A 17,368-nucleotide genomic window follows, 5' to 3' on the forward strand; every position below is an offset into this window, starting at 1 on the left:
TAAGAAAAACTAATGAAGTCCCTTATCTTACGATTATGAGTAATTGTATGATCGTGTATACACTGAAGTGCAGAGATGAACAGGCGAAAATAGAGGCTTGAAATAGGCATCGTTTTTAATTGAAATTACTTCGTAATGGATTGTTTGTTGTTTTATAGCGATGAATTTGATTGAATGGAACGAAACCTTTGAACGAACGAGAGGAACATTTAAACGAGAAACTGCGGCGGGTGAAACAGAGAGAATCGTTCGTTATCTCTAAAGTTGAAACAGAAATAGTTTAATTCTAAAATGTTGCAATTGGAATGGACGATATATTTCAAAGTTTGGAAAACTAGTAGTTTATCTACAAATGACAACATTTTTAAAAAGTCCTCCCAAATCATGGTTCCAAATGCCCCCATCTATCTTTTCATCAAATCGACTGCATTTCAGCGTTCAACCTATTGAAATTCATCCATTTCAAGGAAATAATCGCAAAGCATAGTTTAAACTAAAAATTGGGGGAGGATGGTGTAAAGTGACGTGATAGGATAGGCGCGTGCACGCGTATCCCGACATGTATACGCACGGTGAGGCACGCACGGCCGCGTATCCTCGGTCTCGCTACGTTCACGCTACGCTAACTCCCCTCCCGTGCCCGCTTCCCTACCCCTTCATCTATAGCCCCCTCTCTTTCTATCTCTCGCACACCGACTCGTTCGCTATCCGTGCCTCCTGTCCACCCCCACTACACGTACCACGTAGCCCCCTCTTGTCTCCGCCTCCTCAGCTCGTCACCAGCGACGAGTCGCGGTCCCGAAGCCAGCGGACAATTTATGCCCAATTACACCCTAATTACTGTAATGGCACGACTACGGTACAGCTGGTGCACCGAGTCGAGTTAAGTAACTGTCACGGGTAACATGCTCGTCTCCTTCGGCTCGATCCTCTCCTCGCGATACCTATACGAATCGAAACTTATCAGCTGAATGCAGATAGGAACGGGATATATTTAAATAAAGATAGGACATTTTTCCGAAATACAGTAGTCGCTCGATAATTATTCGCTTTCGAGGCTGTAAACAGAGGGAATTAACGAACATCACGACAGAGTAATTTGAGTATGAAATTTTGAGAATTTTGAAAGTTTTCGTAAAGTCTTTCCACGAACCGAGCGAAATTAGTGCGCCTCGTCCCTGGAGCAAATTGCCGGACAACTTTCCACCTTATCACTAGCCAGTGAGCGATAAGGGTCGCGTCATTCACGTGGCGCCCATTATCGAATTCCTGTTCGTCGTTTGGAAAGTCGGCTGCAACGTTCTAATAAATGGTTCTATTCTGAGGGAACGGCCGTCTAATCGACGTGAACCGTTCGTCAGATAGAAAAACAGACGAGCCGGGAAAGTCGACGTGTCATCTGGTTAACACATGCTGCCAACCATCGTTTCACCTTCGAATTTCAAATTTCCTTCCCTTCTTATTACCTGGCTCTCTTTAACGCACCGTGGAAATGTTTTGTGTAAATCAGCATAATTTACAATTTTCACCAAATGATTGATTTTAGGTTGTTTTTGATATTCTATATGCATTTGAAGAAAATGCAGTGAAATTTGTTGTATGCAATTCTATTTTATGTCGAGTACTTGTAGGGGATTTGGGTGGGATACCGACTTTGGAACGGTAAAATATGAAATTCCGTGAAAATCAGTGTCGAAACGAGCGAGGGGTTGAAACGACAAGCCACCACCATTCGACCCCTAGATGTTCGCCCTTCGACACTCGTTGATATTTAATGAGACATTCAAGATAAGGGGAAAGTGTAGCGAACCGGTAGAAAAATCAGTTTCCTCTCATACACCTTGCAAGAGATTTTTGGTAAACCCTGTCAATTGAAAAATTCAATCTACTTTCAAATTCCAATTTCCTTCAACCCTTAGCATACAATTTATCTTGACATCTATTACTTAGAATAAAATTTTATATTTTAAATTACACAAATTATTATAACCTCCCACCCCTTATATATTTATTTTTCAAATTTATTTTCAATTCAACTTGGTCGAGAAGAACTTTTGAAATGACCCCATAAAAATGAAATGAATATTGCAAATTGTGATCAGGAATATGACTTGTAACAAGGTAAGGGGTTACTCAGGAACATTACACAGCATTGTCTATCGAAGGAAACGCGGAACCGTGAAAACTGGTCCCATGGGGGAGTAGTGGCAGTCGTTATCGAGCCGCGTTATACGCCGAATTAAAGGGGTATGGTAAAATACCATGGGGTCGCGGTCGAAGCCACGCCTCGTTCTCTGCTGTTCTCTCCCTCCCTCTCTCTCTTCCTCTCCTGACATCAGCAAAATAAAAACATGAAACTCTGAGCGATTTGTCTTTGCCAAATATCATGGTACACCCATGAACCCCTTCAACCCCTTTGCTCACTTGGATCCAGGTTGCAAGCGATAGATGAACTATTACCAAGTGTTATATTAATTAATACTTAAAATCTTTAGATTAACTTAGACTAAATTTTCCATAGGTAGATAATCACATGAGAACCTACACTTAACGTGTTTGTCATCCCTTTAGCAGTTCTTCACAATTTTTCAATGAATCCCGGAACAAAAATAAATCTGTTTAACAGACATAAGTACATCGCTTTTTTTCACCGGTAGAAGAAGAGTGTTCGGTAAAAGATACGATCGATAACCACGAAGAGGCTTGCGATTAAAAGCGATGGGCTCGACATTAAGATGATTGAGATATAACTGCTCCCATTCGGGGACCCTTCATTAAACGATCGCGACCAGCAAAACCGTGAAGAGAAAAACGTCCGATAAACGCGTTGCCTTCGTTTTCTTATTAATCAGAGCCCGTTGGCAAGGCCTAACATTGTAATTACATAATTACGCGCCGCGATGCGAGATAATGCTACGCTCTGGAACACGTTTCACCGTCTTCTCCATCCTCCTTGTTATTCCATCGATGTATACATATATACACAATGTATGCTCGGGAGATTCGTGCAGCCAAGAAAAAAGAATGAAAGGAAAGTGGAGGATTGTTAGCTTCACTGAACGGAATATCAGCGACTCTCGGAGCAATGGGTCCCTGATAAAAGATACTTCTGAGCTTTTACCCACGATCGCGTGCATTGGAACATTGCCAAAAATACTTTGGCTAGTTGGCTCGTCGCGACGAGAGCCGCTTCTTTAAATCTGTTAGAACACGACCAGTAGGTATACCGTTTGCTTTTCGATAGAAATAGTTGCTCGAAGAATCATTTTCATAATCACAGCAAAGAATTCCAAATTATAGAAAATTTTAAGTTTGAAAATTAACTATTCCTATTCTTAATAGTTAGAGCTTCGATATGTCTTACTACAGAGGATCTAGGATAGATTTTCAAAAAAAAAAAAAAAAAATGAAAAGATCATGAATAGATTAATTCGTGTACATGGTATGATTCTTGTAGCACAGGGTGTACAAGCAAGAAGCCAGAGCCGATACGATTAAACCCGGCGACCTTCTTTTTCTTCTCTTCCCCGCGGTTATATTAATTGGACGGCGCGGTTAACCGAGCGAGTAGCAGCACGCTCGCTTAGACCTGGGCCCAATGGATGGCTAATGGATAAAGCGGACGAGTTATGCTAATAAGCGTGCAAAGGCACGCCAGAACGCATGCGCTCCGACTCATGAATATTCATCGCGCTATCTGATTACGTCACTGATTGCCGGTATTCGAAAGTGTTTGCTCGCCAAAGTTCCAGCCTGCGGTATCGTGCCGACCGATCATTCGCGACCTCCTCTTTTGTCTCTCGTTGGATCATTTTTGTCTCGATCGTCAGACAAGTTCGAATGATTTCGATGACAGAATCTAGAGAGACAATTAGTCATTCGAACGCTATAAAGGCGTTGGAAGGTACATATTAGTCATCGAAACGGGCAACAAATGCTCGATGAATAGATGTTGAAAAATCCACCCTTTTATAGTCAAACGAGTGCCGACAGACGATGCGTCGCGACGGTGCTTCGAAATGATTGCAATTAACACCCTGAACTCTATACAAGAGTTAGAGGGTAGATATTAGTCATTGAACTGAATGACTAATGCTTGATATTTATGAAAAAATCCACCCTTTTAAAGTCATAAGCGAGTCCCAATAGTTGCTATTCTAAATCCATCTCTATTGGAAATGAAAGAAAAAAGTATTAAAATTGCGAGAAACAAATGAAGTAGTTTTGATGGGACAGATTCCAGGAACGACGAAAAAGCCAGGACCGATGGATAAATGATCTGTCCGTCGGCAGGGTGCGAAAATAGAAAATCCGATTGGCCGGTGCGAAAGAGAGCGGAACAAAAGCTTCATGCAGAATTCAGTGTCGTCGGCTTCTCTATAATCGGAGCCGAAGTATCGATCGGTTACCACCAGATACACCTGCTCGTGAAGCAAGGCTTTCCCCTGTGCTGCTTGTTACCTCCTCTCTCGCCCCCTTCTTCATCCCTTCTCACTCTCTCTCTCTCTCTCTCTCCTCTCTGTCACACCAATCCTGTCTCTTTCTCTCTCCCTCCCTCGGAGGAATTTCACCCAGGGCTAGCTTGTTAATCTCGCCCGCCGACATCGCCATCTTTACGGCGCCAGCCGGCAAGAGATCGTGGTCGATAGCAGAAAAGTCACGATAATACGTTATCATCGAGAAAACCTAATGTACACTGGAATCTTTGAGACGTACGAATTTCTACCCTTCTCTTTGGATTTCAAAATTTGCAAACTTTTCCAGGGCCATTAAGTTTAACGCTTTACCTATCAAATGTCTATTAATAGCCTCTTGGATACCATCGGTGGTTGACGAAAAATTAATTAACAAAGCGTGGTTAAATACCATTTTGGTAAATCGTTCTAATTTGCTTTGCTGTTTGTCTGTTTCAGGTTTGCTTTGTTTGCGTTCCCGAATTAGAGACGGTTTTTCGTTCGGCTCGGCTTGAACTGGTGCACGCGAAGAGGAAGCCGATAGTCGGCCGCACCTGGAGACGTTCCAAAAGACATTCGTTTGCGCGCCAAAATCGCCTGACACTGTCAACGCCAAGGTGAGTTGAAAAAAGCACAGACACAACCGTCTTTTATTTTCTTTCCTTCCTAAATAACACGCGGAATGCACTCGTCACCGACAGAAATCTCGAGACTTTTTTATCCGAACCCGCGCAAGATCAGTTTGGTAAGTCGAGGACATTGCAAAAACAAGGAAGATTTTAAAATTGCGATCAGAATCGGTAATTCTACGACGTAGATTGCATACAACATAAGATCATCAAAATGTCAAGATCTAATCTAATGACATAAATGCTTGTCTTATTACTAGGAACAGAGTCGCGAAGGTGATCGGAATTAGAATTGAATCGAAGGCGGTAATCGATTAATAGTTTTCCATAGAACACCTAGATCATGTTCGATGATCTCGAACCATCGTGACAGTACGCGATCGGTATGCTTTGGAGGAAACGATGATTTCATCGCGAGTTTTTGCAATTTCTGACACCATCCAGGTGTGTCACCAATGAAATTGGCATACATATTAGTAGACAGTCGGTGTTTCTATTTTGCACATGAATATCAATAGCGAATGTGTTAAATATTCCACGGTATTTGATCGACGAGAAGGAAATTCTAGAAACGCCATTGAAGTCTCTACGAGCAGCGATGTGCGAGTCGCTCGCTGAATGTTTCTAATTATTTTTTCCCGTATTATCGCGATTGTGTCGTAACTAACATCCGTTGTCTATCGCATGCTTCCCATGTACCATAATAAATTGCCAAAGAAAACCATCCCAGTAACCTAGGTTTTATAAAAAATGCAGAAAATGCGATCTGCGTTAGCAGAGAATGGCGGAGAGGACCAAATTTTCGTGGTAAATTTAACAGTGCGCGTACCATCGAAAATATTTTAAAGGGTTCCAGATACCTAGAAGTTAAAAAAGTTTCCTTAAGACCTTTTGCATACCCTGATATTACAATAGCGAGCCACAGAAGACCCGTAATTTCGTTCTCGTAACTTCACGAAGCCGGTATTGTTCGCGAAAATTGTCATCCGGTCGGTCCGTATAATCAGTAATTTCCATTCTGATACCACGTGGACGTGCACATTTGTGTTTTCGGCTGTCCTGTCAACGACACCGACCACCGACAAGGGAGAGACATACGGAGGAGTGTAATCCTGCGACGATACGCGAGCCACGCTAGAGCGGAAGTCGAGAATGTGGGGCGGTGATGGGCCACTTCCGGTGGTCCCCGTGCACGACTGTAAAGCCAAGTCTCGTTCCTACTCTGTGACCACGATCGTACTTTGTCTGTCGGCGAAACCACAGACAGACCAGCAGACCGTCTGTCTCATCATTTCATTAAACGGTTACCATGCTCGGTGACACGTTGGTACCGGCTTCAGGGATGTCCCTCGGGACACCGTGAAACTGTCTATAATTAGCGTATCGAATTACTAGAAGATCGGACGGGACAGACGGTGTGTCTAAAGAAACCATCCCTATTTTATAAAAATGGAGATGAAAGGTTCTTTGGTAAATGGGGTCTCAACTTTCGACTCGGAGATTTTTAAGAGAGACACTTTAAAACGCGTTGAAACTCTATTTCTTCTTTTTATTTTATTAATACGCATTTCCGTTTTTTCCCCCTTCCCCATAAATTTACTTCATGAAATATGAAATTAAATTAAAATTGAGGTTCTCTTCATGGTCCGTCGTCCAAGAGTTTAACATTGAAATATATGAACTTATTCATTTATTATAAATGTGTGCAATTAACTCATCATTGTTGGTAACTAGATTAGAAATATTTTCGATTTAATCAGCAAGTGGGTGTTTTAATGTTTCACGGTTCGTTGACGAACTTCGTGTTGATTTACGATACTAAACGCTAAATGTTTTGCGGTATTCCAACTGGAACAGAGCAGAAGTTAACTAGCGTAACTAGCATAACTCGAAATGATTCTTTGAACATAATTTTCTGTATATTATATAATGTAAACAGTTCACGTTTCGACTGGATTAATCTAGGGAAATTCATAAGCAACCATTATCAGTTTTTAAATTCCTTTATTATTGACACGGTTTCACGCGTAAAACAAGAGTTAAAGCGGTGCATCGATGTTGCAACGGTCGTGAAACAATGCAGTATAACCAAGGAACTCGTAAAGATAAGTTCGGGAAGCCACGGATAAGGCAGAGCTTTGAAATTTACGCCATGATAAGAAATGGGTCTCGTATCACCGTTCTATTATGCCAGTCACGATTAATTACCTTTACGTGTCTCTAAGGCTAGACGTTCAGCAAAAAACCAATATTCGTTCTAACATAGTCCCAATGAAAAGACTTAACACTTGCGATACAACATGGGTCACTGATGACTCACAGTGTTTAAAATAATTTTAATAAATAAATCCTCTTTTTGTCATGAAAGTCGAATTCAAGGAGAATTGATAGAAACTTCCTGAAAATGAATAGACGGCAAGTGTTTTGTCATCGCGGTAAAATTCAAAAAGGAACACCGGAACTGACGAGAAAAAAAGAAACGAACGAAACGGAACGAAAGCAAACGAAACGGAACGGAAGAAGACGAGACAAGCCGAAGGTTTCCGAGTCACGAGGTTGGAACGAGCGCGCCTCATTGCACGAGGAGGTCACGTGAGCGTCGGGTCACTTAACTCTCTGCTTCCCTCGCGTGTGCTTCGTTTCGGCTTTTCGGTATGCAGTCGAATCTATCCTCCTGTTCCCCGTGTCCCAGGGGAAACAGACAGAGAACGAACACAAATTCGATAAAAAGAAAGGAAAATTCGTCGATAGAAAAGGAACCCGTGAAAGAATCTTAAACAGTCCTTAATTAATTTCCTAGGTCCTTAATTACACCTTCATAATTTCATCATTTATTATTATTCAAAATGATCTCTGATCATTTATGACCCAGACCTACGAAAAACAGTTGGGTCAACAAGAGCTTCGCTTTATCATCCATGGAGTAATCTCATTAACCCTTCGTTGCATTACGATGCAAATCTTCTATCTCCTAAATTTCGTTAATCGAACTACAATCGAGATTTGCAATAATGATGATAGACATTTTCCGAGTGATATTCTTGACAGCAAGTACTCAAATTCCCAAATGGAAAATGTTATGAAAAATGAGTTAAACGCCAGAGGAAGAGAAAGAAAGTTCATCAAGGGTAAAAAGCCAAAAGAAAAAAGGGATGTGTGTTAGAGGTGAGAAAATGTGAAAGAAGGAACCTCTTGTCGCTAAACACGAAAGGGTAATTATAATCAATCCCTCTTCCCTCCTGTTCCCTCCAGCTGCTCTTCCTTGTTCCGCTCTCCATCTATCTTTCTCCGTCGCTCTTATGGCACACTGATGGGGGCGCCACGGCCACGAGAGAGAGACACCGAGTACCACTCATAGGAGCGTAACAATGGCTTTCCATGCCGGCTCAACCAACCAGACGACCGACTGACGATCATGACGAATCGTTCCCCGTGGGATCAGCGGGATCCAACCAAACAGACTAGCTCTTGATTTTTCTGGAAGTTGTTCCACGAACGTCCGATCCATTTTGAGACTGCGACCCTAGACGAGGGAAAAGTTCGGAAACACAGAACCTTAAGTTTATCAGTTTTTCACAAATTAAACTGCTATAAAGTAGGGAAATTGGTAAAATAATATGAGTTAAGCTACAATCGAGTGTCTAGGTACTAAAATTTTGCAAAGATTCCAAAGTGAAGTTAATCACTTTGGCCTGTGAACGTTTCAATTAAAGTGATCAGGCTGTTAATATTGGGATTGGACTTCAAGTTCAATGTGGTAAACTCAAGGTTCCTGCCGTCGTTAACAATAGTTAGTGTGTAAGGTCGTTAACTATAACATTCGATAATAATCGCGTAAACGCATGTACAGGTTGAAGAGAAATGATAGGCATTAAAAAGGAAAGAACCGGGGAAAAATGTAGCCATAGAAGCCTCGATGAGAGATGCTTATCGCGCGAAAGAAGCCGCCTCATAGCGAAGGAGGAAGCCGTATTTTACGGCGATAATAACAACCGGTAATGCACAAACGTAACAGAATAAAGAATCTAAGAAATGTAAATCATGAGTGATACGCGTTCTCTGAAAAAAATAGAATTTTCACGAGTTTCTTGCGGAACGAAGTACATTCGTCATTCGTAAGATTGATTAAAACCCAGTGCATAAAATAGGAATTACTATCTCTAGATAGCATTAGGTAGAAAAGAACAAAGGAACTAGCTATCTACTTTACAAAATGTTGCTCTGCGATAAACGCAGTCTGGCATAAAATTATTCAATGTAAAAATGCAATGTCGAAACACAATCGATGGTGAAGTTGGTACGACGGTATTTGCTTATCGATTCAGACTCGATATTGAACTGCAAAGGGTTAATTAACGCGACACGCTCGCGTGTGAAATCTCTTGAACATATTGCCCGATTTTTATCCTCGATACCACAGACTCTGTGTGTTTCATGGTTTTGAAAATGAAATTGGATTTAGAAAAGTTCTGTAAATTTCATGACATTTCTTTAGATATTACTTTTTTCAATATTTGAACATTCGAACTTCTAATTTTAGTCAGTGGACTGTTTCGTAGGTCCGAGTCACGACTGATGCAGACACCACTGTTCGAGAATAAAATTAAAGAAACTATTTATACATCCCTAAAAATCTCGATTTAAAGCCACTTCTTCATTTATCCACGTCTCATTGCAAACGAGCGATAGCTCACTGATTAAAGCACACTGTTATTTACATACGCTCCCGTCGTTCCAACGATTTCCATTCGATTAGCATTCGCGTTACCGCTCAAAGGCCTCCAGTCTCGACGAATATTATTAAAATACAACGGATGTAAAAAAGATGCGACTCACCGGTGCGATCGTTTCAGTGAAAAATACATCATACGATCGACCAGTCATTTCTTAAATATGCAGCAAACAGAGGGAAAAATAATAAAAGCAGAATAGGTGAGTTGAAATCGATATTTTTCTGACCAGAAAACAAAAGCAAAAGCGAAAGTACAAAATATTGAATAATTGAGAGCGTCGGAAAATTGACTGCTTTGAAACGCAAAGCGCAGATTGTTAAGGGTATTATTCGCTGGTGTTTTAATGTCGCAAGGACTACGAATTCATGCTTTTTACACGGCGCGTCATTCTTATTATTTACGGATACGTAGGTCACATTTGAGTCACGCTTTCATTAAAACGACCAAACGTTATGCTTCTCATGCAAATCACAGGTTTCTTCGATACGCTTATCTGGAAGACCAATATTGTAACAGAAAACGTTCCGCTTGAACTTTATCCTCTGATTATTGATGCTTTGAAGCAACCTCGAGGTAATTGTGACGTTAATAAATGTCAAATTTAATCGAGGAATAATGCTGATCTCTTAAGACAGATTTTGTATTAAACTTTGCTAAGAACAAATAATCCATCCCATACCTAATTATCACTTGAATATAGGTACAAATTTCAAATGATTTCTATTAAAAATCCACCAATTCCTCCAAAACAAAAATCAGTCTTATCGTACCAACACATAATAGATCCACGCTATAGTCTCGATCAGTGGATCCTGCTTCACGGAACCATACGGTCACGTGCGATAACGCGTCTCTGGTACACGTCGGCGCTGTAGATCCCGCAACGCGGACTCATCGCGCGCCTTCGGTGAAAGCGAGAAAGATAGAAGAGCAGCAGATGGACGAAGACAAGAATAACCTTGCATTTATCGCGGTTCTCGAGTAGCGGAGCGAAGGAGACGGAAAACTCGCTGATGTAGACAGAGACGATCTTACGGGCGATGCAATGTTAACGACAAAATAAACGAGAAAATGAGAAGCGTATGTTACACGACGAGCTGATAAAGAGAACATCGCGTCGGAAAGAATGAGAGGAGAGACACGAGAGGGCTGGCAAAAGAAGCGAAGGTTTCTCCCGCCAGATAATACGCTCGCGAGCATACGTATTCGCGGATGCGTCGACTCTTCTTTCTCGTTATTAAGGGAAGAGAAGGAGAGAAACGCGAGAGGTGAATGCCGAAAGAAAGAGAAAGAGGGATCGGCGAAGTATGCCTCCTTTTTGCAACGCCCGGAGGCCAGACGCGCGCACCAAAGATGCACCGCGGTTCTACACTGTTTCCTAAACTTTCTAGTGGCTCTCGGTACTGCACGACCGGCTGGAAAACCGGACGATGCCGGTTCCAAGAGACCATTCTGGATCGCCGGCTGGAATTGGAACGGGCCCTCGATGGATCACTTCTGATGCAACTGAGATGTAATGTTTTCGATTTGAATATTTAAACTTTTACTAATTATTTTTATAAATAGTTTGTACGTAATAAAATACTCTCTAGCACGCGTGCGAGAATAGAGATTCTGATTGAAAAATGATTAACGTGTGAACACTCGATCCTAGAACAATATATAACGTTAAATCATGGAGTGTTCGCGTGTCAGGTTGTTGCACGCATCGAAAGAAAAACCTCTGTATCGGTACGAGAACGAGCGACCCACTAGAATCCCGCTACTCGGGTAAAGATAGAAACAGGAACGGAAAGAGAGTAATCAGAAGGGGGCACCAACCGAGTATCCAGCGAGGAGAGAAGGAGTAATGAGAGGTAGGGGTTAAATCTAGTAGCTTTCCATTCTCATACCAAACCCCAAATTCACTGGGGTTGAACAAACCATTGCAATAAACACCTATATCTACTTAGTGGTGACTGACCCTTGGCTTTCCGGACTTAAGGTATCGATACAGATTATCCTATGAATAGATCAAAGAATTTGTTAAACTGCAATTCGATGAGTAGATAAAGAAAGAAATAGAGAAACGTGGGAGAGACGAGAGAGATCCACAAAAGAACCTCAAGAAATATATTAAAATATAACAACCATATTCCAAAGAAATACTAATGTTCCAAAATCTCTTTCAAAACCACATCGTCTAATCGATCCTAAATCTTACAGTTGGCGCGAAAATGCAGCAACAACCGCGTGCAAACATCGCAGCACGCTGGAGATACAAATCGAGATCCAATAACGCGCGATTCCTGATAGCGGGAAGACGAAGGGGGTCTTTAGAAAGGAGAACGAACGTTTCGTTTCGTTGGCAAGGGGATGACGCGAAGAAAAGGACAGCAAGGAAAGAGGGAGAGGCAGACAGTGTAACAGAGAACAGAGAGAAAAGAGAAAGAGATAGGAGATCCCGTTGTCAGTAACACTCCCCGGTAGAATACGTAGGACCTCGAACTCTGCGGATCGATACGAGTTCCTGGTAGACTCGCGAAAGGGGGCTTCAGGAGGGGGGCTAGGGTGGCAGAAGAGCCGTACGAGGTGAGGGGATGGGTTGGCGGTAGTGTTTGTGGGGTGCGGGGGTGGACTGACACAGGGACGCCTCGGGGGTGTTTCCATGGTGACGGGAATTATCGTCCGGGGTGGGTGTAGGGTCTTCGTCTCTCTCCCTCTCTCATCATCCCCTTCTCGAGGTTTTTCCCTAAAACACACGCCGGTACGTGCCCTTTTTTCTCCTTCTTCCGGCTAAACTCCTGATTTTCGAACGCTTCCAAAAAGGGTTGCCTTTTTTCTACCTCCATGGGGAGGGTTGGAAGAAACGACCAACTGATGAACGTTCAAGAAGCTTTTCTAAGGTAAGGGAGTCGAAGAAAAAGAACACAGAAAGACGAGGTGCATCAGCGATTCGCTGGAAATGCGAATCCGGTGGTGTTGGTAATTCGTTGAGAACAGGTTCTCCTGGACAAAGAAAACAGGAGGACAAAATCATCGACATAAATTCACCCGCGAAAGAAGGGCGAATAATCCCTTTCGAGGTTGATGCAGATTCAGTTGTAGAAGGAATGGGAAAAAAGGAAAAGATCTGCGGGATTGAGTGGCTAGGTCCACGGTCAATTGATTAATTCCTGATTTTTCTTGTCTAATTGATGTGCTAGGTGTAATAATTGAATACTAGACAGGTGGTCAGTAAGATACACTGATTATAAAGAAAACTTTGTTTCAAGAGATTGTTTTAACATAGAGTACCTAATACTTCCTGCAAAGGAATTCGCAGGGAAATGAGTTTGGAAATTGCAAATGCATCATATATGCAACCTATTAACCTGTATGTACTCATCTAACTTCGAAATTAGATATCGAATTTCTACCATACCCATATTCAAAACTTACTTCTTAACTTTATTATTAAGCAGAACGGTGCCTTAAGCAGAAGCAACTTAATTTGCCTTTATTCATTAACCATGTCCCAATTAACAAATGTCAAATTAGTCAAATTCATAAGAAAATATTAGCGCATCAGTATTTAATTTAAGAAATTGCAATAACACATCGCGTTCGAAAGAGTATCCTAATGGACCGACCATTGGTCGACCAATCGAATTCCCCGGAAAATTAGCAATCGAACCGGCGGCCAGCGGGTGGTCTCGTAGAACGATCGAAACCGATGATCTCACCTCGAGATATCGATACTAACGGCGAGGTCGTCGAGTCTCGTGTCGTGGAAAGTTCCACTTGGCTCGAGAGAGGCAGGAAAGCTGCGCAGACGTGGTACGCGTAATCGTTCCTCCGCGCGCACACCCAAAACGCCTAATTTATATCTCCGCTTCTAATCAAGGTATCGACAAAATTCCTCTTGCAATCAATTCTAGACCATTTCGCAGTTCTACGTTTTAAATTTCATCAAAATCGGTCCAGAAATATGGACGCTACGATGAATTTTAGGATTGCCGTTCCGTGAACAGTTTTCCTATGAAATATCGATTTTCCTCGATAACTATCGATTCTGTCGTATTGTATACGATACATCGATGATTAACAATGATATTTATAAACGATATGTGTAATAGTATGATCAGAATAGTGAGAAATTAATGAATTTTAAAGGGAGGCATTTTTAGAATTACTGACGCAAGATTCATAAATTTGAACGAGTATATTTGAAACGATTAGACTGTGCTTAACAAGAGGTTGTTTATATTTAAGGAGGATGTAAATCATGGCGCAACGCGGGTTCTGTCCGCGAACAAAAGGAGGGTGTGGCGGATTTACGCGAGTTTACGGTTCGAAATCGAAAATAGAACGGCCCCATAAACGCCGCCACGCTCGCCGGCCACTAGGATACGTGAAATTTAACACGTAGAAAGTCCGTGAGTTTATCAATCACCGCACGAGCAATTCCGCGCGTGAAACTCTGTTCGGCGAGTACGCTCTCGCGCGAGTCCGCGCGAAACGGTGAAATTGATCGATACCGGTCGATTAGTCGATCGAACGAGGAACTTGGTTCATCAAGATATCTTTCAAGATGCTGTACAAATACAGTACCCGTTCGATAATTTTCTGCTTTCAAGACTAGGCACTAGACCCAAATATTGTAAAGTGAAGGTTGGTCGGTGTTTCTCTTCGAGAAAGCGCAAAATACAAAGAAAAAGGAAAAGAAATCGTTCACAGAAAGGGGAGAAAAGACGAAAATCGAGGGTAGAAAATAGGCAACAGAGAAAGCAGTTTGAATTTGTAGTCGGTCTACCGCATTCGTGTTGGGACGAGTTTCGAGGGAAGGACCCAGAACCTGTGGCAAACTAACAAAATGGTAGGACCCATCAGGCCTGGTCAAAATCGAGCAACAAGTTGCAGACCGCCTCTGGCTCCTATAGGGTGTACTGAAAATAAACCGCGAACCCCTTAGCTCCGCTAAGAAAACAGAAAAAATTTGCGGCAAATAGTAAATCACTATTTCTAATCAACGTGTTAATAACATAGGTAATTAACATACGAACAATTATTCACGTAGTGATCCACAGGAAACTTAGAATCCAAAGATATCAAAAGACTATCATTAACATCGTTTCATCGAATAGTTCGACATTTACGCGTGTTGCATTGTATGGAAAGTAGGTCACGCGTTTTCGCTATCACTACGAGTCGTTAACGTTTTATCGTTTATCTAATTACCAGCATCATCTGTCGAGCGTGCATGGATGGAATTAATCGGTGATGTAGATTCGATTGAAAATGCGAAATCGGGCATCCGTTGACACTCTTTCATACGCGAATTACGAGAAAGCCTAATGTAATTAAATGACAATTGTGCCTATTAACCGAGCGTGAGTAAAGCGCTATTGCTGCGAAATTCGTACGATTTGTTGTAGGGATTAGGTTAAATAAAGAAAAAAGACTGATAGGTAATTTGTCTAATAAAAATTTGGGCATTTTATTAAGAATCTCTTTAATTACAGAAATTTATAAAAAACAAATCCTTCAAGACGATGAGATGTCAGTTTGTAATAAAATGGCGAAGCTTCGAGTTTAAAATCATCTTCATCCTGTTCCGTCTTTTTAACGTTCCTGAAAGATAGAAATTTCCAACTGTTAAAACTTGGTCTTTCTACGTTTTAGAAGGTGGAGAAAATAATATAATTTTTTGACTTACCATACATCGAATTTTTCATTCTTTGTTCAACTTACCATATATAGGTTTTCATTTTGTACTTTTAGTTTCTTTGAACGAAAATTTGTGATCAAAACTACGAGAATTCAGCTTTTCAGTCTTTGTAACTTCGTTGAAACATGCCTTTTTAGAAGATGAAAAATTGGTAAAAATAAAATTTATAAATCAGAACCTCCCCTTAATCGACTGAGACTCGGTCGAGCTTTGAAGAGGTGTCCCATGCGTACGTGGGAGTCACGGGGACGAGTTCGCGCGATAACACGGGGCTGATAACGCGACAATGTACGATCGTAAGTCGCGTCGTACACCTACACGTGTACATCCGCAACACGCTTGTACACACAAGGCGCGGTGCGTCGCTCCGTATAAAGAGCGGTGCATTGCGCCAAGCCTGTGCGCCAGTGAATTAATAATCGAACTTACGTGGGTTGCTGCTCGTCTACCGGGTGTCTACGCTCGTCGACGAAACGAGACATTGTTTGCTTGAAGAACCGCCTAAAAACAGAGAAAAATAATCTTGTAAAATTAACTGGCGCCTTCGTTACTTATTATGTGTCATAGGAAATTTAAATTATCATAAGAAATTAGGGGGATGAAGCTTCTAGGTTTTATTATAAATCGCAAAGAATTTCAGTGCTAAATGAAAATAGCAAATAGATTGGTTTTACACTGACTTTTAGCTTTCAACTCTGGAAAATTATCCAGAAATTGCATTGTCGTGGTATAAGGTTGATCTCGAGGGTGATAAATAAGGGTTGATAAGAAAACACCTTCTATAAACCTTTTTTTATGAACGTAACTCACGATACCTTATTAATATGAACAGTGAAGGTTGTTTTTACTAAAAGTCTGAGAACAGAAACATGGACAAAAAGGAACAGTTTCTGTACAGAAACATAATGAGCTTCGTTAAAAGTAATTATTACAGAAAATCAACAATTAACCACTGCATATAAGAGCACAACAACGTTCGAAAAGCTTTCGCAAACTATGCCGCTTTCTAAACGAGGATCCCTCGCTCGATGCACGAGTTGCAAATTAGTTAAACTACCGCTTCTCCTACATCCACATGTTACATCCGCAATGTTGGCGGAAGTTAACTTATTCGAATCGAAGAAACTTTATCACCGAACTAGGTAGAACGTTAATATTCGTGTAACTAATTTATCATCTTACATTACAGAACTTAGATCTAACTTGATTCTGTTCGTTCCTTTAATTCTGACTTAAATCTGTTTGCAATTTTATGACTAATCAAGGTTAACATACTTATTGAAATTTTGTCTATGACATTGTAAAAGGGAAATAAATCTAGTATTCTAAGAAACTCTGTTAAAAACAAAAAGAAACTCGATTTATGCCCCGAAAACGTGTTCGAAGAGGTCTCTACCGCTCTAACTTTAATTATCATTTAACTCAGAAACTACCGATCTAATAACAATGAAATATATATGTATTTTCATGACAAATGGTAAGGAATAATATGCAAAAGGTTTTATCTCGATATCTTCATTCGTTCTCGAGATATTAAATGGTCCTTTTTTCCAACCACGATGTCGCTCGGAACTTAGTTCTGGTTTCAATGGAAGCAAGGCGCATGCGTGCGCGCCGAAACTACTCCAATGATTATCCTACTATAAAATATATATTTTTGGACCTGAACACCTTACTATTTGATATAACAATTAACCTCATAATTATGTATCATAATTTATGGATTATTTACGATTACTGTTTTGCAGAATAATGCATTACATTGGTGTCAATTGGTCCTCGCAATCGATATTTTTGACTAGAAGGTTTAAATAAAGCTCATAAGGTGCTAAAAATTGACAAGGTATCTGTTTCTTTATGTAA

General features: G+C 41.0%; 1 protein-coding gene and 1 long non-coding RNA gene across 9 annotated transcripts in view; one reads left to right on the plus strand and one right to left on the minus strand.

Annotated features, from left to right (window-relative positions):
- Positions 1–12,156, plus strand: part of LOC143308267 (uncharacterized) — a 118,112-nt gene extending 105,956 nt beyond the window's left edge. For all 3 annotated transcript variants that reach the window (XR_013065265.1, XR_013065266.1, XR_013065264.1), the window contains 2 exons: positions 4,914–5,071; positions 12,022–12,156. This is a non-coding gene — a long non-coding RNA (uncharacterized LOC143308267). The remainder of the gene's footprint in view (positions 1–4,913; positions 5,072–12,021) is intronic.
- LOC117605315 (uncharacterized) overlaps positions 1–17,368 on the minus strand; it is a 45,786-nt gene that overhangs the window by 25,279 nt on the left and 3,139 nt on the right. For 2 of the 6 annotated variants that reach the window (XM_034326508.2, XM_034326509.2), the window contains exon 2: positions 15,935–16,006. In XM_034326508.2, coding sequence (XP_034182399.1) covers positions 15,935–16,006 — 72 coding nt within the window. Of the gene's footprint in view, positions 15,635–15,934; positions 16,007–17,368 lie in introns of all 6 variants that reach the window. The other 4 variants (XR_013065263.1, XR_013065262.1, XM_034326506.2 and 1 more) reach the window with 4 other exon arrangements.

The sequence above is a fragment of the Osmia lignaria genome, chromosome 3 (genome assembly GCF_051020975.1).
Source record: "Osmia lignaria lignaria isolate PbOS001 chromosome 3, iyOsmLign1, whole genome shotgun sequence".
NCBI lineage: Eukaryota > Metazoa > Arthropoda > Insecta > Hymenoptera > Megachilidae > Osmia > Osmia lignaria.